A 21,872-nucleotide genomic window follows, 5' to 3' on the forward strand; every position below is an offset into this window, starting at 1 on the left:
AGGAGGATTATGTGCTCCATTAAGAAACTGGAGACTCTACTTGGACAAGAGCAGCACAGCGCTTTGTTGCTTCCTGTCATTTATTACCAGGCACAAGTCACTTAACCTTGTTTTCCTCGCTGTAAAATGCAAACATCAGTGGTTACTCACACCACGAGTATCACATTGCTGAATTAATGAGCAGTCCGTTGGTAATGTGTTTTGAAATCATCAGGCTAAATTAACTGATTATATAAATTAACTGATTATATACGGGTTTTATATATATATTTATCTATTTATTTATTTATTTATATATTTATATACGTAAAGTTAACTTCTTCTATTTTTCCTACAGGAAAAAACCAAAGTGGTTGAACCACTGGACTACGAGAATGTGATACTTCAACGTAAAGTTCAGATCTACAGTGATCCTCTCCGGGACTTGCTGATATTTCCAATAGAAGATGTGTCTGTGAGTTTGCACTGCCTACTGTTCATGTTTGAGGCTCACTCGTCTCCAGTCCTGCTTACTCTGGAAAATTTCTACTGGTAGCCACATGTTGATTTTTGGCTGTGTTACCAACACCTAAAACCGAAACGACCCACTGGTGATTTGGGTCCAACATATTTATTAAAAGCGAGTATCAAGTCCTAAAGACCTAATCTGCGCTGAAACCACTTTCTCCTTTTCCCTGCAGATCTCAGTCATTGGTCGGCAGAGAAGAACTGTCCAGTCTACAGTGCCAGAAGATGCCCTAAAAAAGGCTCAGAGTCTCTTTGTCAAAGAGGTAAGAGCAAAAGTCCCAGCAGCACCTGCCTTCAGCACTTTCTCCCGTAGGTAAGAAGCTCTGCTGTAGCTCACAGGTTGCAGATTACCTGTTTTTCCTCATGTGGGTAGCGCTGGTCGCTCCGGCAGGCCACAGCACTAGCTAGTTGTCTCTGGTGCAGCGGTTCTTTCCCGCTGGGTTTTGTTAGCAGACAAGGCCTGTGGCATTGCACCACCCGGCCGGGCTGCAAGGTGCCGGCAGCGCAGCAGGGCAGGGGCACGGACTAGGCTGCAGCCTGAATCGCACAAATCTGTTGTGTAAAATGCTGCTCTCTAAGACCATTCCCACAAATACAGTGCAAATAAGTCCCAAGTGATGCTCAGTGTTGAATTAGAGGCACCATGCTTCTGAGGGCAGGAAATTGGTCCTTTCTGAAAGACAGTCCCCTCCCAAATAACTACTCATTTTTTAAAGTCTTGGAGTTATGTAAATAAAAAGTCAATAGCTGTGTGGCAGGCCAGATGCTGCGTGTTTGTGTCTCTGTGCTGAAAATGTTCCTTATGGAATTCTGTACTGCAACACAAAATAAGTGAGATGGCCTTGTTCGTATCCTTTCCGTTTGGGCTTACCTCACCCAGCAGTTTGTAACCCTTTGGATTTGTGCATGGTTTTGTTTTGCTTGTTATAGTTTGCAAAGAACTGTATTTTCCTTTCAGTGCATAAAAACCTACAGCTCGGACTGGCACGTGGTGAACTACAAGTATGAGGAATACTCAGGAGACTTTCGAATGTTGCCATGGTAAGTGTCGCTCTCCCCTGGAATACTAATATGTCGGAATAGGGCTGTGGTTTGATCTGGCTTAAGAGAAACAGCCTGCCCTGATGTTTCCTTTTTCCTGATGCCTGTCCTGCAACCGGCCTCCCCTCCTGAGGTATGTCGTGCTCCAAAGGTTTGAGAGCCGGAGATCCGTGCTACCATGTCGCTGTTGCTCACAGCTGCGTCAGGGAGCTGCCAACAGTATTGCAAGCGTGGGTCGTTACTTTGCATCCTATTAACCAGCATGCGAACAGCCCCCCTCCATCTGGGATGGGAAAGGACTAAACTTGGGGCGTTTGGCAGGATAAATAGTGCTGGCAGCATCTGCTCATCCTGAGTCAGGAGCCCTGTTGCCTCCTCAGGCTGACGCTATCTGCATGCTGGACGCTGCGTTCCTGTGCTGAGCAGATCCTGTTTGCGCCCTGTGTCATGGGGAAGTTGTTTTACAACTTCAGTCCAGTGGCATAGCATTGCTATTAATGTTGGCAGTGCTGGAGAGAGACGTGCTGTGAAATGCCAGTCCTTGCCAGTCATTCCAGCCCCAAAGCTAATCAGGTTTTTCAGTCAAGCGTATACATCTCTGATTTCTGATGGATTGTTATTTTCTCCGCGGTGGCGCCCGTGCTGCTCCCACTCTCTGTGCTCTGTGCGTGTTTGGAGCACTGTTCAGACTGCTCGTGTGCTGGCAGGTTGTTAATTGGTTCTTCTTGATAACTGGCTGAAGTGGGTCTGGTCTGAGGATCTTGCAGGGAAGTGAAGCAGCAATGGGGCGTCATTGCTGATCCGATTGTATTAAAATTTGTGGATGATCTTGCAGTCTGATATGATTTGCGTTTTTTGCGAGGTGGAAGATAGACTGGCCTGCTTCTTCTCTGTATTGCACAAATGCAAGTCAGCAAAAAATCTGCAGAATCAGACCATAACTTGGGAAAAGCCAGTTGCATGCTATTTGTGCTTAACTACCATGAAATGCACTCAGAAGTTAGCTCTCCCCAGCTGTACAGGGCTGTAGGTCTGGTGAAATCTTCTGCAGGAGGACAGTTCTGATATGCTCCATAATCTGCGGTTTAGCTGCTGGTTCTGCATCCAGCATCAGATAATGTGCTCCGAGGACCCTTATTTCCCAGTCATTAAAAATTACAATGTATTGTGATTTCAGCAAATCCTTTAGGCCAGACAAGATTCCAAGCCACGTGTTTGAAATTGATGAAGACTTTGAAAAGGACGAGGTAAGCAGATTTTTTTTTTTTTTTTAACCTGTTGCACTGTAAGATCTGTTACAAAGCAGATTTCACAAGGCAAAGCCAGAATATGGTTCCCAGGAGTGGTTTTCTGCTGAGATGCTTTGTCCTGCAGATTTGGGGCCAAAATTGGGACAGTGATTTATTTGGAAGTGTCGCAAAATAATGTCTTGGAGCCAAGAATCTCCTCGGTTTAAATGGAGGATTAACTTTAAAATTTTTCGTGGCATTTTCAGTTGATATGGTGCAGCAGCAGAAAAGAAGGAAGCCAAAAACTTTGCTAAGTAAAATCCTTTGTGTCTAAAATTGAATGTGGACAAGTTGGTTTTCAACTACACAGTAATACAGCAATATCAGGGTTTTCTTAAAATGGTTTGTGCTCTGCCTCATAATACAGTTCTTAATCAGTCACTTATACCCAATATATGCATAGTGTGTCATACCTGTACTGTATGGGCCTGACACACTATGAAAATAATGCCCTATAGAAATATTTGGAGGCATTCACTTCCCCTGGAGGTCAACATGTTTGTGCTAACCCAATTGTAGGGAAGATTTGCAGCCCTGAAGCTTTTCCGTTTAGGGGAGCTGGCAACTCTAAAAATCCAGGATGTCTCAAACCTTGCAGTCATTTTGGGCTATAGAGATGCTGTGTTTTCCCTGTGTATGTCATATTTTCCCCATCTGCAAAAGAGAAGTAATATTTTTCTGTCTCAGGCAACACGTGAGGCTTAATTCACAGACTTGGCATTAATAACTTTTAGTTTATGGTATGAGGAGTTTAGCCCAGATGTTTAAAATAAGCACAGCACCAAAATGCTGCTGCTGAGGAGCTTACTGAGGAGAAAGGGAAGTTTCTTTCTTGCCAAAGCTGAAGATTTGAAAGGGCTGTTTCATGTGCATTTCTAACAACTGCTCTTTTTGTCCCAACACACTTCAGACCCAGACTGGGATGGCTTTTTCGTAAATGGAAATGTGTTATCAAGTTTGGCCTTAAATTTCTTGGCTGTTTTGTTGGTTTGCATCACATCATTAACCTGGGCTGTTATCTCTTTAATTCTATCTCCTATGGGCTAGAGAGAGAGCTGTGCAGTACGCTATCAGCTTGCTTCTGGAAAAGCAAAAGGACGAAAATAGGCTATCAAAATTTAGTGGAGAATTTTTTTCCTTCTGATCGGTTTCCCAAATACTCACACAAGTGAAATTTCTGATGTTGCTCATGGAAGGGCATTCCAAGTGCTCTGGCAGATATTTTGGCATTTACGTCTTTTGGCGTGGCCCTGTCTAGCATATTCTTTTATAACTTCCTGACAGAGCATTTACATTAGAATTAAGTAATGGAAATTTGAGTAAAAGAAACTTCTTGATGAAAAAAGGTGAACCATTATAAAGGAGAAATAATGGGTTGTTTTAGCCAGGGAAATAAAGCATTAGAAAATTTACTTTGTCATTGGAAGTTTGAAAAGAAAAGAGTAAAAACCTGCCATTTGACATCCAGGGGACAATATAAACCAGTTCCTTGATAGCTCATCAGCAGAGAGGCCGTCTCTGCTACTGATTCACTAGAAGCAGACCCAGGGCAAGTTATTTCATCACTCCAAGGTCTTCTTTGCCTCCATCTCCAGTGGAGGCTACAGGTAAGTATGGGTGAAGGGCCATTCTCTTTCTGGCACCAGGACTCAGGACCAGAGATTGAAATCCCAGCTGGTATGCCAAGAACAGATTGGTTGAGTCACTTGAAACTTTTTGTTCTGATAAATGCGAAACATTTCGGTTAAATTTCAGCTGTTTTGGGGGAGGGGGGAGAAGCTTATTTAAGTTTAAAATAGAAAGTTGATTTATACAACAAATGATGAAATAAATCTGGAGTTCTGCATTTTGCAACTGGTCAAACAGACCATTTTGAAAATTTCCTACTTCCTCTTCCCCTGGTTTTTGAAATACTGCATAAGAACCAACGTGTGTTTCCGAATTGCAAAATTCCGATGCAGCTCTATCAGTGTGGGTGCAATTTTTCCTTCTAAAGGTGACCCGAGCCAGCCTATTTTGCCTCTTTCTTGCAAAGAAATAACCCTTACATTTCTTGTGATACACCGTACATGTAGCTGTAATTGTTACATGTACCTTGTACATTAGCTATCTTGCTGTAGTTAAAACAGGATCATTTTCTGGTGTAGACATGCCCCTTGTGTCCAAGGGGAACTTTGCGCCGGAGGCAATTAAGGTGACCTCTTGTTTTGATCTTCTGCTGTCTTCTAGGATTCCTCGTCACTGTGCTCCCAGAAGGGTGGCGTGATAAAGCAAGGCTGGCTGCATAAAGCAAATGTAAATAGCACAATCACTGTTACCATGAAGGTGAGACTGATCCCATGTTATATTACTTATGAATGGAGCACCATCCCCCTTAAGTGCAGAGCACATCTCTAAAGCTAGCAGGAGTGCAGCTGCTGGGTTCTGGCTTGGATGGATGTCCATCCCTCTTGCAGAATATACCAAGCTGCACTGGAAAACCCAGTCTGGAAACAGTCTTAGACCCTTCCCTCCCCAGAATATAAGGCTAATGTACTTCAAATTGTGACAGACAAGCTGAACAAAAAGGTAAAGCACGTTCTGGTAAACCTCAGATTGTTTTCTGAATGAGCAGCTGAGAGAGAAGAGGAAAGCAATTTAAATAACTGAAACAGCTGCCCTACAAAATAGGCTTTCTGAATTGCTAGTTTCCTCACTGGTAGGAAATATGCATGGAGACCAGCTTTAAATTTAAATGACAAGTCTTTGCTTTAAAAGCAGGGATGATGTCACTGAGAAGACAGAGAATTACTGACCTGAAAAGCAACAGCTGCAATGTCTGCTACTCTCTGTTGTACATAATCCAGCATGACATTGCTCAGATTTTGCAGTGGAAGTTTTTAATAGCTCCACCACAGATTTTTGCTCTGGCAGTAAGTCTATCTGTTCTTTTACCATGCAGCTGCCTTGTTGTTGCATAAAGAGAATATTGGGTAGTCATGCTCAACTGTGCATCTGAAGGATGGCTGCTGCGAGGCTCTTTGCTTTGTTAGAATATTAGTAAATCTCAAAAAGCTCGGTTGTTCTGAGGCTCAATTCAGCAAGCTGTGTATGCATGGGAAGTGGAACAGGACAATTCACGTGCCCAATTTTAATTTGAGCTTTAAAATGACTTCTCATGAGCTTGAAGGCATAGACAGAATAGGGATTTCTAATTCTCCGCTTTTCTGAGTAGCGAGGTTAAAGAGCTAGCCATTTCTGCCCTGTCGCTTCTGGAGGAGCTATCCTGTATGTTCAAAGCAGTTAGTTAGGTGCATGCTTGACTGAGGCCCTTGTAGTACTTACTGATGGCCTCAGTGCCCGGCATCTCAGACCCAGCGTTCAGAGATGCTGTCTGAACTACACTGACTTCAGTTCTATTAATAAGGTCTGTAGAGTCTCCAGTGAAACTCGGAAATCAAACTACATAAAATCAGTGGCCATTTTCTGAGCTGGCTTACAAAACACCTCCAAAGGCAGGTGTGAGAAGTCTGAGGATTTTGAAAGTCTTCAGCCTTATTGGGACTTTGAGAGGCTGCTGTCCTGTTGCAGAAGCAGGCTTGCCCATCTTTTGGGTACTGACTCTTTCATTACTGTGAGGTGCTGAGCTGCTGGTACCTCACATTGCTGCTAAGCATGTGCAGAATGTATTTTGTGGTGAGTCAGCCTGCAAGTGAAATGTAATTAGGCTACAGCTGCCTATCTTTATTTCAGATTAACCTTTCCTTTGTGAAGAACTACCCTGGTTTGGCCCAGCAGTGTCTTGTATTCTGTTTTGAATTGATTCAGTGTGCTGCACTGCACCGTGGCATAAGAATTTTTCTCTTCTTTCTCTCTGCCAAAATGGACTTCCCCAGTTCTCTAGCTGTCCCTCTGCCATTGCCATGCTCATGACCAACATCTATAGCCTGATCGGAGGGGATGTTCCCTCTGTTGTTGGCTTTGTTATTCATACCAAATGATCAGAGTCTTCTGACAATTATTTCTGATGGCAGTGCTTACAAGACAGGGAAAGATGATAGGAATAGTGTTTGCTGCTTGCTTCTGCATTTCCCTTGAACTGATTCAGAAGTTTCAAACGTTTTAGCATGAAATCCCATACCTCATAAGGGATATCAGCCCTGTAAAATCTAGAGAGAGATCTGCCAATACAGTGGAAATGCTTTGATTCTTGCAATCCCCCTTTCCCTGGCTTCCTGCATGATTCTCCTAGTAGTGATCTCCAGCAACTATGAAATACGCACTGTTCCTTACAGACTGGACAGCATATGGTACTACCTTAATTGCTGCCGAAATGGTCTCCTGACTTATGGTCCAGTGTCTGTTGGACAGACAGAACCAAAGCAAGTTCATGAAAATAGGTTTGTATTTTTCAAACAAAAATGTAAGTGTGGATTATAGAGTGTTACTTGGCTTGCATTCAGGTGCTATGGAGCTTTGCTTTGTAAAGATGGAGGAGGCTGGAGCCAGCTGAGGGGTGGGCTGGAAGTCCTGGGACTTTGCTTTAGATGGGTGAACTTATAATAGCAACAATGGCATTAAAATTAAAGATGAAGCAGCAATATCTCATTAAAAAAAACAAAACAAAACAAAAAAACAAGTAATATAGGATCACCAGGGTTTCTTGTTAGGGTATTTTCTCAACAGCAGGAAGGCAGATTCTGAAAATGAGGCTGTCACTAGGGTTATACAACAGAGTGAATACTTACATGCAAGAAACTGTGCTTTTGCAGGTATTCAAGAGGAGATATTTTTACTTGTCACAACTCACTGATGGCTCCTATATTCTTAATTCCTACAAAGATGAGAAAATATCAAAAGAATCCAAAGGCTGTATTTTCCTGGATGCTTGCAATGACGTTGTTCAGGTAGGTGTGCTTTCTGCGTGGCTGTACGTGGGCGTATGCCTTGCTAGTTCAGAGATGGAAATGCTTTCTTCAGGACTGTAACACTGAGAGGTGAAGGCATGGATTTACAAACCAGCTCAAAGCTGGTTTGCTCTGTCGGGTTATCTGATTAAAAGCCAGGCAAGGAGTTGCATAATGGTGCCATCATTTTGGCCAAACAGGCAACAAGCAGAAGATACTGCTGTCAGAGTAAAATCTAAGGATTTCATTGTTACCTTATCTGCTTTTTCCCTGCTGTCTGCATCCTCTACCTGGTTATTGTAGGCCAAGTGCCTTCTAAGACACCCTGAGGTTTGGGGCCAGTATGTAATTGGTGTGAATTAGTCTTGTGCACCTTCCTTGTCTGTTTGCTGGATGCACTGGCTTGTTGTTTCTTAAGTTAGGTCCTGATTGGCCCATGAAAACATGGAGCCCTTTGGGACTTCTCAGCTGTAAAGGGCCTGCAAGGTTTTAGGAGCAGGTATTTGTGTGGGGCTTAAACTTGGGCTTGCTTTGTTATGCTGGTAGCGAAGCGCAGCAGTGAAGAGCTGGTGTGCCTTCTGCCGTTGCTGCCTCTGTGCTGAAGCTTCAAGCACAGAGTGTAGTGGAGCTAGTGCAGGACAGCTTAAATTGCCCTGGCTGTTTGCTTCAGCACAGATGAATGAGCTGTGCATTTCCATAGATATTTATCTTTCTGAATAGAGTAAAAGCGGTAATGCACATGCCTTGGTGACGTACAGGATGTACTTCCCAGGTTGCATCAGATTTGCCTGGGCTTCTCTTTGGAAAATGCTGTTCAAAGGCCAGCAGATCTCAGAAAATTTGCACTGAACCACTGGCTTTTAGATAGATGCCTGTAAGTATCCTAGAGTGCAACATTACTTATTGTGTTGGACAAATCCAGTTCCTGGCTTCCCTGGATAAATTAAAGGTCTCGTGACATAAGAAGGGGCTTGATCCTGTTTCTCCCAGTGCAGCAACTGTGGTTCAGTCTGGCTTGCTTCCAGTCTCGGAGTAGCTAGCAACCACAGAGCCACGTACTGCTTATTCACAGTCGTAAAGCTCTTTGTGATTGCTGCAGGAGAGGTGCTGTGTCAAGGAGGATGCTTGTGTGATTTTTTCCCTATCTTCGTATTTCAGTTTAGGATGCTTTTGCTGAGAGGAGCCTTGTAACAGGTACTGAGCTGAGTAGTTGAGGAAAGTGTAATACAAAGCTTGCCCTTTTTTGTTTGTTTGTTCAGTGTCCTAAAATGCGCCGTTACGCGTTTGAACTCAAGACGATAGATAAGTACAGCCACTATCTTGCAGCTGAAACTGAGCAGGAGATGGAAGAGTGGCTGGTAACTCTCAGAAAGATCATTCAGAGCAATGCCGAGAGTTTGGTGCAAGAGAAGAAAGATACTGTGGAATCTGTGCAAGGTCAGTTTATAAATAAATACCTACATTCATCACCCTTCTCCAGCCGGATGTAAGCAATGTGAACCATTTCCTTTTATTTCTGGATTAATAGCAAGAATTGTGGCTAACACATGATATCATGTAAAAGGTCTTAATATAATGTAGAAGACAGTCGGAAAAATAAAAGCAGAGTGAAATATCACCCTTCCTCTGGATGGGAAATCCATGGCACAGTTTCAAGATTCCTGGAAAATTGGCCCTGAGATAAAATTCTGCTTTGGAAAGACCTAGCAGGGTAATTGTACACTCTGGTACTAGTAACTGTATGGAAAAATCTTACTTCTGAGAAGTAGAAAAGTCTCCATAAACCGTTCCTGTGCTATTGTAAGCAATGTTGCAGCTCCAGCATCTGGGAATAAGATGGTGCTCCTGCAGTTGTCTTGGACATCTTTTTTGTGTCCCTACAGATGATGAATCAAGTACCCAGGGAAAATCAGAGAACATCCTGGAGAGCTTGGAGAGGAGCATGCATCCAGAGCTGATGAAGGTATTATGTTTGCAGAGCTTGCTTTCCCAGCCCCGTAGCTAGTTCTCTCTCACTTCTATGAAAGGGATATTCCATGTTCTGTGACATGCCAAAGTTTGGTCAATCCCAAACTGCAGCTCTGGGGGAGCTGGGCAGGCACCAGATGCTGCTGCTGTCTCTAGCACTTCATCTGCCCAAGGATGGAGCTAGGATAGCTCTAAGTTTTGGGACTGCCCCACAGGTAGCTCCACGCTTCTCATCTCCAAGTGTGGGGCTTCTTCACAAAGAACCAGACTTACTGCGAGTGTAGGGTCATTGTGGTTAGTATTGATCACTCCTGCTCAGCAGGGATGACTCCTGGACAAGACTGCTGAGGGGGAGTTATGTGGCACCTTGTATCATATATGATCCAGAGAGTAGCTGCCTACTTCTGTCTTTTTTCTCATTTAGCAGAGTCACATCACTTTAGTCACACTGTGCAGTGCTTGTGGGTGCAGCTGGGAAGCCTTGCATCATCTCACATATCACAAGGAGGACCTGCAAAATACTTATTTTGTTTTGCATCTATTCTTTCCAAATACGAATGCTTGTGTCTCTGTGGCCAAGCAGTAATTTCAATGCTTTCCTTTGTCCTAGTATGGAAGAGAAACAGATCAGCTGAACAAACTGAGCAGAAATGATGGAAGACAAAACCTCTTTTCTTTTGACCCGGAAGTCCAGGTAAACATCCCCCTGTTTCTCTCTCTGTAAGAGCCTCCTTGGCATCATGCCTCCCCTGTTCCCTTGCATGGCCGCAGCGTTCACCTGCAGATGCAGTGTCTCTTTTGGTGGATTGGAGGATAGAAGTGCAGCCCATGTCCTTGCCGAAAAGTGCAACAAGCAGGATATCTGTGTCCACCTCCCTGGTGTACCAGTGCTGGTAGTCAGTGAGAATTGAACATGTCAATGCTCAGCTGGTAACTCAAAAAAAGGGAGCGCTCACAACCGTTCCACAGGTGGCCTCCTTCCAGCTTTGCTGGTTTCTGTATAATGCATCTTGATACTACTGAATCACAAATACATCCTCTGGGCCTTTGAGCTGCATGGGCTCAGCATGACCAGAGTACAGAGCAGTGGCATTAGACATGGCCGTAGGGGTTTATAGGAACAGCCTCAGTTTCCGGAGAGTTTACAAATGTAGGGTGAAATGCAAATTAAAAAAATACCACGTGCTGTTTCCATTGCACTAGAGTATGGGCTCACTGACGATCTGGCTTGTTTTCTTCTCAGCTTTGACGTCTTTGCTGACCTCTCTGCCCAGGCCCAGGTGTGGGATTTCAGTGGAATGAGTTGCAATTGTTAACACGGTTTTAGAGAATTGTTCCAAGTTATTTCATCATTTCTGGTTTTCTTTCTGGCGTGCTCTGGCTTGTTCACACCTGTGAAAAAGAACATTCTGGTTTAACAGGGAAATGTAATTAGTTTTTGAAAGCTTTAGTTGTACCAAGCAAGTTTTTCTCTTGGCACTTCTTTAGGCTCTTTGCCCCAGGCTTATCTTCTTTGTGTCGTGCAGGAGACTTGGATTCTTGAAGAGAAATGTTGAAAAGTTTCCTATATTCTAGTCAGATGATAAAAGTGGAAATATCCTTCAGTGTAGTGTGCAGAGTGTCTAAGATATCTTTTTTTCTAACCAAATGTAGGGCTAAACTGACTGTGCCCTTTCTGTGTACACAGAGCTCTTCATTATGGTGTGGGTCAAAGTCAGAGCTGCTGTGACAGTGGACCTCCGAAATCACTGCCCCAGTCAATGCTGGTGTTTATGTGCATGCTTGCATGCCTGGTGCTAAGAAAACTGGGAGAGGAAACATATACCTGCAAGGTACTTTCCTCCTAGAAAGGAAATTGGGAGAACAATGGGAAGACTTTCCCAGAATTGGATTAACAATTGCAGCCTGTTTTGCTGAAATTACTGTGAGAAAGCAGCGTGCTGGGTTTGGCGTGCTGGTTTCTGCAGGATATGAGGGGGAAAAAACAGTAGGATTGTGCCAGATCGTCCCTGAGAGATGTGCTGCTATTTCAGGGTGTTTGGTAGCTGTGTTCCTAGTGTCCAGCAGAGTAGGTGTGGTGAAGGCTGAGGATCTTTATCTGGCTGACGGTATTTTGGCTGCATATATGTCTGCTGTCTGAGAAGGTTTATGTTGAGGCACAGACCAGCCATGGGCATTCTTGATTAGGAAAGGGGTGATTATAATCAAGATTGTTTGGATTTCCCAGCCAGCTCTGCAGTCTTTGTTGTTTCTAACCATGCAGGTTATCACTGTGCTAAAAACACCTTATGGTTTGAGAAGTTTGAGATGTTGTTCACAATCTCAATGGCTTGTGCCTTCTCTCTATTTCAGGCACAGGGACCATCTCTTAAAGTAGTCAAATCTTCAAAGTGGAAGATACTTTTCTGAGTGTAACGACGGCTTATATTCTGCTTTCTTCCCCACGCTCTAAATGGTGTTTGGGAAGATCCCCAGGGTTACAGCAAAGCAGGAAGGAACTGAAATCATACTGAGGTTTAGTTTTCTGTGCTCTAAAAACCAGATGGCTAAAAATCGATACATCCTCATGAATTCATGTCCTGAATGCATTTGTGTAGCATCACCGAATGGCACTCATTTGTGAATGTCCTGTACTTTTTGTACCACTTAAAAAATTGGTTAAAATAGTATTAGCTGTAATGTGATCCCTTAACATTATTCAGGGGTTTATTTTCATTTTTAATGAGTCCAGATTTGTTTGTTTGCTGTCTAGAGGCTAGACTTCTCAGGAATCGAGCCAGACGTGAAGCCATTTGAGGAAAAGTGCAGCAGGCGCTTTGTGGTGTACTGCCACGACTTGTCCCTCAACCTTCTCGCTCACCTCAGCGACAGGTCGGAAGGAGGACCCACCAACGTAAGGAGAGCTCTGGCATTTCCAGTTTTGTCTTCTTTCCCCTCCCTAACAACAAAAAACTATGGCAGATTAATCTGGATGGATAAAAATGTCCCATTCTGCCATGAGCTCCGATGGGACCTGAACAGGCAGGGTCTGCTGGCCCAGGGTGGTTGCAGGATCTGTCTGCCCTTGTATTACTGTGTTCCAAAAATATGTCCGAGGAGGGGCCTGTCTGCTGTTTAACAAGATGCTGGGTCCTGACATGCCTAGGTCTGTCAGGAACTGGGACCACTGTGAAACCAGCAGGTTGGAGGCATGAGGCATGGGGAATGGGGAGCGCATGTCTGTGAGGTTCTGGGCCCCTGTTAAAATCCTGTTGGTAAATGACTAACCTCCATCTCCAGACCACTAACTGCTGTGTTTTATTTCATTTCCTCTCATGTTAAGGCGCTTCCCTGTTCTGAAACCTTCTTCTGACTTCCAGCTTGGCTGTACTCATGGCCATTTTGTTATGTGCGTTTGTTGTAGTGCCAATGTTGTGCTTTAGCCTAATAAGCTCTTCCCTGGCTTTTCTGAGCCTCTAATGTCTGTAGACAGCAGCCCTATCTCTGCTTAGCCTTTGTTCTGCCAGGCTGAACAGATCAGGCTCTTCCAGTCTTCTCTCCCAAGACACATTCCCTATTCTCTCATCCTGCTGGAGTCAACCCTTTGAGCAAGGTTGCCCAGAACAGCAGATAGCATCGCAGGAGAGACAGAGCCACTGGGAGTTCCCAGTCTCTGCAAACGGTACCTTGTCTGATGCCTCCTAGAAGTGCAAAAGCTTTTTTCATGATTGTTTCACATTGGCACTCACAGTCATCATGGGATCAGCTAGTACACCACACTCATTCTTCTCAGCCACTCTCAGCTGATGAGTGCTCTGCCCATGGCAGAGATTCTTGTTATTAATCCCTAATCACACCCAGAGCAGGACCTAATCAGCACATTTTTGGTATTGATGTAATGCCTCCAACTGATACTGTAATGTCTCTCAAACACTACAGTCTTATCTTCAGGCCTTCACTTTTATCTTTACATGGAAGCATGCCTGCTAAGATCTTTGAACTAAAAATACGTAGAATTGTTACCACTTGCATTGTGCTGTGAAGGTCAATAGCTACAAAGTGAGTTCAGCTTGGTGTGAGACGGCCTGCGGAGTGCCTCCTGAGAGGCAAATCTTGCACATGCAGTTCCATAACAGTCTTAACCTTGTCTGGTGGGAGGTGGTTTATGCTGACTTTCCTTCTGTACCCCAGTGATAGCATCCAACAAACGTTTTGCGTGTCTTGGTAGTAGATAGCTGAAGTTGGGCGAGGCCAAGCTGATTTGCTTTGGGACAGTGACATGCGAAGTGATCTTTAGCATGTGAACATAAACACTCTTTAGTTGAATTCTTTCTCATTGCAAAGGATAAACAGTTGTAACTGGTGGATCAGGGTCATCTTGTCTTCCTGACCTCATAGTTTACCATTTACATAAAAAACCCCTATGAATTTCACTCTTTATAATTCATTGATGGTTTTAAAATAACTTTGTTTAAATTAACTAGACTAAAATGCAAGAATATGCAACAAAAAAGTATGTATTTGTAAAGCAAATAAGTATGTAGTATTTGTAAGAATATTTTCAAGGTAAAATTCTGGTACACAAAACTAAAGGGACAAACAAATGCAAAAGGCAAGCCCAGCAGGTAATGCAATGCAATATTCTCAATATTCTTGAGCCTGTACCATGCATCTTTCTGACATATGCATTCAATCAAATTTCCAGGTGGAGCCCTTTTTCCTAAGCTTGGCATTATTTGACCTGAAAAATAATTGCAAGATTTCAGCTGACTTCCACGTGGACTTGAACCCTCCGTCTGTCCGTGATATGTTGCTGGATAACTCCACATCCGGGGCAGAGGGCTCCAAGGGGCGATCGCCGGGTGAGAGTCTTGTGCATGGAGTCCCCGAGTCGTGTCTGCGCTACATCAAACGGGTAAAGAACTGACCTTCTCCTCTCAGTCTGTATTTCTGTTGATGCTGCGGCTGTTCAGTAGCGTTGTTATTCACTATGTAGACCAGTGCTTGTGAGCTGTCGCTGTAAATGGCCTTGCACGGTTGTGCAGGCCTTGGTTTAGAAACAGCCCAGAAAGATGGCCTCTCCCACAAAAAGCCATCAGCTGTCTCGACTGACCATATTCCTCTCACCTCATGAACTAAAATGAGGACAGATGAATCAAGTGGAAAAACAGAAGTCAACATTTCCCTTGGACTTTGGGCTTTTATTGGCTTTGGGTTGTTTTGTTTTGGTCAGTGTCTTAAGCTGATTGCCACTCGTGCTTGCTGGTAGCAGTAGGCAAAGCACCAGCTAGAGTCAGCAGCACCCAGAGTGGGTCTTGCGTGGGCTGCGGGAGGAGGGCAGCAAGCTGATCAGAGCCAAGTCTGGCAGTGCAGGTAGTGTGTCCAGCTCTCTGACAGCCTGCCATCTGTTTCTTGTAGGGTGTTTTCTCTGTGACTGACCCTCATGTGGAAATCTTCCTGGTGGCCCGTGTGGAGAAGGTGCTGCAGGGCAGCATTACGCACTGTGCAGAGCCGTACATGAAAAACTCAGACCCGGGGAAGGTATTTGATGGGGCTGTGAGAGTATCTTCTTAGTGATGCTGTCTGCTGGTCCAGGGAATCATGTGGTCTGGAATGTGAGATGTTTCTGCTGCTCTTTAACTTTCTTTCTGGCAAATATTGGTCTTCATCCATTCTGCTACTTGTGCTGTTCCCAGGCTGGCCTCAGCCAGGCTATCCTGGGAGAATTCAGTTCCATTCCCTGGAAGGAGGCAGAGGACTTTCAGAAAGAGTCCAGCAGTTGGATCAGGGAGGCCTTTCCCCATTGCACGTCAGCAGCAGCAGCAAAGTGGGACGCTTCATCCCCTGAGAAAGGGGCCGCACTGCTGCTTGGTGCTACACCCAGTGTTTCAGGCTGGTGCCTGGTTCGTTCCCACTGGATTGCCACAGTGATGTTTTAGTAGCAGCAAAACATAGGCTTTGCCCTTCTCTCTGCTCATCCTGCCTCTCCTATGCTCCGTGGAGGGTGCTGTGACCATATGGGGGAACATATGCCACCAGTGCTCAGTGAGAGGCCCTGCTCCTGCCTGCATTAGGCTCGTGCATGCCAGACAGAGCTGATGAAGCCTTCCTGGAGCCGGTAAAAACAGTCCCAGGAAAATCGGTGTGTCATGGCATCTCATAAATGGTGGCATTCCCTTTGCACATTTTGTAAGCCTGTACAGGATGAGCCAGTTACAGTCATATTTGGAAAATATACTACTAATACCCCTTTATACCTGACAGTTTAATGTAGAATCAAGAGGACTTTTAATATAACTGTGCCTTTTATATCTTTGCAAAACTAATAAATGTGCATGTTGTGAAGTGGCAGTGATTTTTCTATCAACTGCTTAGGCAATTGTTAAGCTGTGTGTCTGCGAAACTACATATTGTGGAATGTGGAGAGTTTCTTCTCCCTGGAGAGCATGACATTCTTTATTCCTTTCCCAGGACAGCATGGGAGCACTGGCACACGTTGATGTTCTTTTGTTTTTTGCAGACTGCCCAGAAGGTCCATAAGGTAGCCAAGCAGGTGTGCAGCCGTCTGGGGCAGTACAGGATGCCCTTCGGCTGGGCTGCCAGGTTAGTAGTCTCAGACTGTGCTTTGACCATTATGGGAGCTGCTGCTGGAAGTTATCTGGGAGGATAACAGGCTAAATGGGCGAAGAGCCAAATTGCTGAAGTCTGAAGTTGCATGGAGGCAACAGGGGGCAGAATCTGCCTCTGATTCCTGAGACAGAATTTGGATTGGCCTGAAATACTCTATCTAGAATTAGAAACAAAGTATTGAAAAGTAAACAGTGCTGGGAAGACAGTAACCTTTCTGCTGACCTGTAGCTAGCGATATCAGGGCAGAACATTCTTGAGGACAAGTTGCACCCTCCCTTTTTACTACCAGATTTGGTGCAGAAATCCCCTCCTGGCACCAGCCATCGCCAGGGAGGGGGTAAGAGTGGAGGACCTTCTGGTCCAGCTATGGCAGTCAACTGAGGTATGCCTCCCATCTTTGTCTCTGCTTTAATTAATGTTCTTGGGAATGACTGGAGTTAGTGATGGCATTCCCTCACTATTCTCTTACTGTGGCTGATAAAAGTACATCTGTGCTAACAGAGGAAGGTACTACAGGCAAATTCATCGCTCTGCTGCCTCCTATTGCTGCATTGCTGTTTGATGCCAACACAAGGAATTGAAATGACATAGGAACACCAGATGACTATCACACTGGGCTGTGATTTCACGGTGTACAGCTTACACTGTGTATTCTTGAGCTGGATTTTCCTGTGACGTTTGCTGCTCAGCTTCAGGAGTGTGTTTCAGGGATGCAATTCATTCTCGGGAGCCAGCGCACAGCCTGTGCAGTGCCTCAGCCCTCTTTCAAGGGTCGCCTCGGCCTTATGGTGTGCTCTGTGTGTGCATCAGCTTTGACACGCTTTGGATTTGTTCCTGTTGGGTAAAGAGCTGCATTTGGAGTCCGGGAAGTTGAGCACACAACAGCCTGGTGTGGGGAGCTATGTCACTCTGCATCCCTGGAACAGCTTCCTTGTGGGCTTCAGAGGAAGTTGTTTGCACAGAAGGGCAGTAGGGATGGTTAATGTTCTTACTATATGCAGATACCTGCAGTCTTTATATTCAAGGGCAAAGATGCAAGTGTTCATGCAAGGAGTAGTACAATATTCCGCTTTGGGTTCAGGAGGAAGCTGATGCCTGTCTTCAGACTTGTCTTTACTGAGCACTCCTTTCCTGGGACGTTTTCCAAGCTCTGGCCCTGTGTGGGGATGAGCAACCAGGAAGATAGTTCACTACTTGGCCTCAGAGGAAGGGGACTGAAATGAGTGATGCCACATGCAGTTTTATGCAACAGGCAGAGGTCTTGGTGTTGCTTGGTGCTGCAGTCTGTGTGGGGTCTAAGCCTCGGGTGAGGATGGGAGAGTGATGAGGAGACCTGGAGGTATTCAGAGCAGTTACAGGCCAGTGAACCTCTCACCAGATAAAGTGCCCTTCAGCCTGATATGTCAAAGATCTCAGATGTCTGCCTATTTACTAACATGTAGGAAATGTGTCCCATCTTTTTTGCAGGCCAGTTTTTAAAGACTCACAGGGAACTCTGGATTCTGAAGGAAAATTCTCCCCTCTGTACAAGCAAGACAGTGGCAAACTCTCAAATGAAGATATGCTGAAGCTTTTAGCAGAATATAAGAAGTAAGTGTAAGAGACTGGTGCAGAGGCTGAGTAGGCATTTTAATATACATTTTTAAACAGTAAGCGTAAGCATGAGATGACAATTTCTAAAATACTCAGAATAACAAAAAGCCCTGCTGATCTTTTCAGTGCACGAGTTTTCAAGATTCACACTCTTGTTCCTTTCTCCCTAATGCAGACCAGAGAAGACAAAACTACAAGTCATTCCAGCCCACTTAAATATTGTCATCAAAGACATCCCGCTAGACTTCACAAGTAAGGATCCTGGATCTGAAAATAAGTACTGATGGTGCTGGCCCTCAGGTGTTAATGGAGGGGTTTTGCTATTTCATTAAAAAGGAGGATCTCAGGGCTGCAATAAGAAACGAGTGGTTCAGCACAACTGCTGACTCCTAAGTCTTTCTGATGGATTCTGTGGAGGGACACGATCCAAGCACAAAGGTTTACTTTAGGGGTGCATACGCTTTGCAGTTTGGTTGTCGCATTCTAAATCTAAAGGAAACCCCCTGTCTGCTTTTGCTATTATTATTACACCAATCTCATGTAGCATTTTTCATCTATAGCACCAGAGGGCTTCACAAATATGGTCAGTGTGATTCCCCGCTTTGCATATGAGGAAACCAAGACAAAGAAAGGACTCATAACCTGTTCAGTGTTGCCTCACGGGCCTGCTGCAGCTCATGTCACAGGCTCTCTAGTCAAGTCCTCTGTCTGAAAGGTTTTCTGGTAGACTTCATTTTTTTGTTCTTTTTGAAGGCCATCACTTGAGCTGAACTCTCCCTTGTTCTTGATGCTTCAGTCAGGTGATATTTGCATGCTTTAATTTAAAAATATATATATTAATAACTTAATAGGTCAAATTCCTGGAAGTGTCAAGATGAAAATCCAGTGAGGGGCTGGGCACAGCAGTGACCCCAGCCCAGGCATAGATAGTTCATAAGACCCTTTGGCTTTGCCCAGAACTACAGAAAAGTGCCACTTTCTTGCTCTCCTTCCTGCTGGCAAGGAGAGCAGAGTCTGATGGTACCTCCACACTCATCTTTCCTCAGTATTGCTAATGCAGTTGGGGACCAGAGATGTTGCATGATCAAGAGGAGAATTTTCTCAAATCACTTCAAGGACAAATCCTGCTGCCTTGTCAACACCCATGACCCTCTGCCTGAAGAGAAGTGGGTGTTCAGGAGCAATGGCAGAATTTCAGACCCACAAATTTCCTGTCACATTAGCTGTACTTACCAAGTTTGTCAGACGTGTGCTCATCTGGGCTTTCCTTCCCTTCTAGATTGCGTCACGGCTTCTTGTATCCCTATAAAGCCCTTTGAAAAGAGCTGTGAGAACATTGCAGTTGAAGTGGAGGAGCTTGTCCCAGAAGTTGCTAAATACTGTTATCCCTTCACTGTCTACAAAAACCACCTCTATGTTTACCCCTTGCATTTGAAGTATGAGAACCAGAAGGTTTTTGCGAAGGTGAGCAACCCAGTAAGCAGACTGCAGACAGACACAGCACGGTCTAGGGTGACACTGCTGATCTATAGCAATAGCTCATTCTCCTGTTCTCCCTCGTTTCAGGCAAGGAATATTGCCATCTGTATTGAGTTCAGGGATTCGGATGAAGCTGATGCCAGGCCATTAAAGGTGGGTACCTGTTATTTCTAGGGATCTGGAGCTGCCATTTGCTTGTGGTTGTGTACTGTATGGCAGCCCGCCTGAGCAGGACAACAGAAAAACACTGAGCTTTGATGCTGACTGTTTTAATTTGGTCAGGTAATTTATGGTGGCAGGTACCCTGAATCCAGCTTCTCATTTTTCATTCCAGTGTATATATGGCAAACCTGGTGGTCCTCTCTTGACAACAAATGCATATGCTGCCGTGCTGCATCACAACCAAAGTCCAGAGTTTTACGATGAGGTAAAAACAAAACTGTGGGAAATAACAGACTTGCCTGGATCCTGCAAAGCCAACTGGCTTTTTAGGACACCTCTTTTTCCAGGGCTGGGTAAAATGAGGATAAAAATAATCACCAGGCCTTTGTCTCAATAGAAGGGCTCAGCAGAGCCCTTTTGTCTTTCTCAATTTTTAATGCCAGTTTGTTTTCTGCTGTCTTTATTGTCACGCTTTGTGCACTCCAATCACACACCCCCATTAATAAGTAATGTGCAAATGTGATGAAAATGTTAGCCAGGAGTTATCTAAGATGGGTAGAAACATGTCTTGTGTAACTGCATACAACATAACATTTGTGAAATAAAATAGAGCTTAAAGTATTACTCCACAATTAAAAATACAGTCTTATCTATCATGATATCATTTTAGATTAAAATTGAGCTTCCAATTCACCTCCATCAAAAGCATCATTTGCTTTTCACCTTCTATCATGTCAGCTGTGAAATTAATACAAAGACAACATCGAAAAAACAAGACACCGTTGAAACTCAAGGTATGTTCACTACTTAAATTACTTCTATTGGAGTGTAAGAGTCCAAAATGGAATAAATGTACGGACATGAAAAAGTATTTGATTAAAATACTAGCCTTTTTGAATTTTTTTTTAAACAACCTAATACAAATAATGAATCTAAACTGGAATAAAACACAATGTTTTCAGTGTATACTAAAGCTCAATTTTTTTGCTGCAACGTGACAACTATTTCTGTGTGATCTTGACTTGGCTTGCATCAATGAGCGATGAGTCCTATTGTGAGTCAAGTCACCAACAAAAGCTTGGCGCAAGATCAGGGCCTCGGGGCTGATTCTGCTGGCATTGAGCATGTGTAAGTGACTGAGCACACCCAGGTCCAGTTGGATGGGACTCTCCTTGCAGCCAGTCCTCGGGCAGCTGAGGGACCCTCATCCTGGTGCATGAGCCTTATGCACCATTTCTGTCCCAGAAACCCACTCCTGGGTTGCTGAGATCATGGTTGTGCTGTGTCTGAATTTCGTTCACTCAGTCCTTGGGTGAAACGTGCTTTAACAAGGCTGACATGATCGATCCCAGCCTAGTTGAAGCCACTTGCACAGCTGTGGGTTGGACTTCCTCAGACTGAGACACAGCTCTTATTGGAGCTTGAGATAAGCATACATCGCTGTGGGTGTACTGACTTTGGACCACTGATTGCCTCCACAGTGGGATACACCTGGGTCCCATTGCTGAAGGATGGACGGATTATCACCTTGGAGCAGCATTTGCCTGTTTCATCCAACCTTCCGCCTGGCTACTTGGGTCTTGGAGACACAGAGTCACGAAGGGTAGGAAGGCCATTTAAAATGGGCTTAAACATAACAGGAAAAAGAAAGCTGAGCTTTTGTTACTTCTGTAAATTCTGGGCTTGTGTTTGGGTTGTGCGCATCTTTAGCACAGTTAGCTGTTCAGGGAAGCATCCCTTGGATGCATGGTTGGAAAGATTTCTACTGCAGTGAAGCCCCTGAAGCTTCCAGTTCTTAGGGGTGAGAACCAGGACACTTTTATTCCATTTTCCATGGTTATAAGGGTTGCAGAGACTATTTTTTGTGACTGTCTAGACTGGGTGGTTGCATGTGGTGTGCAACATGTGGTGTGTAGCTGCAGCTGCATCACTGGTATTTGCATTGGGGGCTGTCCTCTTCCTCCACCCCACACAATACCTTCTGACCGGGCATCTGTCTGCACAAAGCCACTTTCTCACCACAATCTGAAACCAAATACCTCAGTGTTGTCTGTTCGCAGCAGTCCAGTGTGGATGCGAAGTGGGTGGATGGAGCAAAGCCGCTGTTTAAAATCAAAATCCATTTGAACTCCACCATTTACACCCAGGTAAGCTGAGCATCTCGTTCTTGAAGACTCCTGACAAATGCAGAGGAAATGACTGTTGAATCTCTACTGCTGCTCTGCTGTAGGCGCTGTGGGAAGGGGGTACCCAGGTTTGTGGAGCAGCACTGAGATATTTCTGTAGCAGCAGATCTGGGATCACTTGCAGGGAGTCCGTCCTTTGTGTGGATGTGATA

At 44.5% G+C, this 21,872-nt stretch overlaps 1 protein-coding gene across 1 annotated transcript in view; it reads left to right on the plus strand.

The window, feature by feature from the left end:
• Positions 1-331: 331 nt before the first annotated feature.
• The window catches only part of DOCK11 (dedicator of cytokinesis 11), a gene marked incomplete at its 5' end in the record, with an annotated part of 64,877 nt that continues 43,336 nt past the window's right edge, over positions 332-21,872 (plus strand). The window contains 21 exons of the mRNA XM_026082660.1: positions 332-454; positions 681-770; positions 1,466-1,548; positions 2,726-2,795; positions 5,067-5,162; positions 7,589-7,723; positions 8,983-9,160; positions 9,607-9,686; positions 10,302-10,385; positions 12,444-12,584; positions 14,376-14,585; positions 15,089-15,211; positions 16,191-16,273; positions 17,768-17,890; positions 18,069-18,145; positions 19,173-19,357; positions 19,460-19,525; positions 19,707-19,799; positions 20,205-20,328; positions 21,016-21,137; positions 21,595-21,681. Coding sequence (XP_025938445.1) covers positions 332-454; positions 681-770; positions 1,466-1,548; positions 2,726-2,795; positions 5,067-5,162; positions 7,589-7,723; positions 8,983-9,160; positions 9,607-9,686; positions 10,302-10,385; positions 12,444-12,584; positions 14,376-14,585; positions 15,089-15,211; positions 16,191-16,273; positions 17,768-17,890; positions 18,069-18,145; positions 19,173-19,357; positions 19,460-19,525; positions 19,707-19,799; positions 20,205-20,328; positions 21,016-21,137; positions 21,595-21,681 — 2,373 coding nt within the window. The remainder of the gene's footprint in view (positions 455-680; positions 771-1,465; positions 1,549-2,725; positions 2,796-5,066; positions 5,163-7,588; positions 7,724-8,982; positions 9,161-9,606; positions 9,687-10,301; positions 10,386-12,443; positions 12,585-14,375; positions 14,586-15,088; positions 15,212-16,190; positions 16,274-17,767; positions 17,891-18,068; positions 18,146-19,172; positions 19,358-19,459; positions 19,526-19,706; positions 19,800-20,204; positions 20,329-21,015; positions 21,138-21,594; positions 21,682-21,872) is intronic.

The sequence above is a fragment of the Apteryx rowi genome, unplaced genomic scaffold (genome assembly GCF_003343035.1).
Source record: "Apteryx rowi isolate R43461 unplaced genomic scaffold, aptRow1 scaffold_59, whole genome shotgun sequence".
NCBI classification, from domain to species: domain Eukaryota; kingdom Metazoa; phylum Chordata; class Aves; order Apterygiformes; family Apterygidae; genus Apteryx; species Apteryx rowi.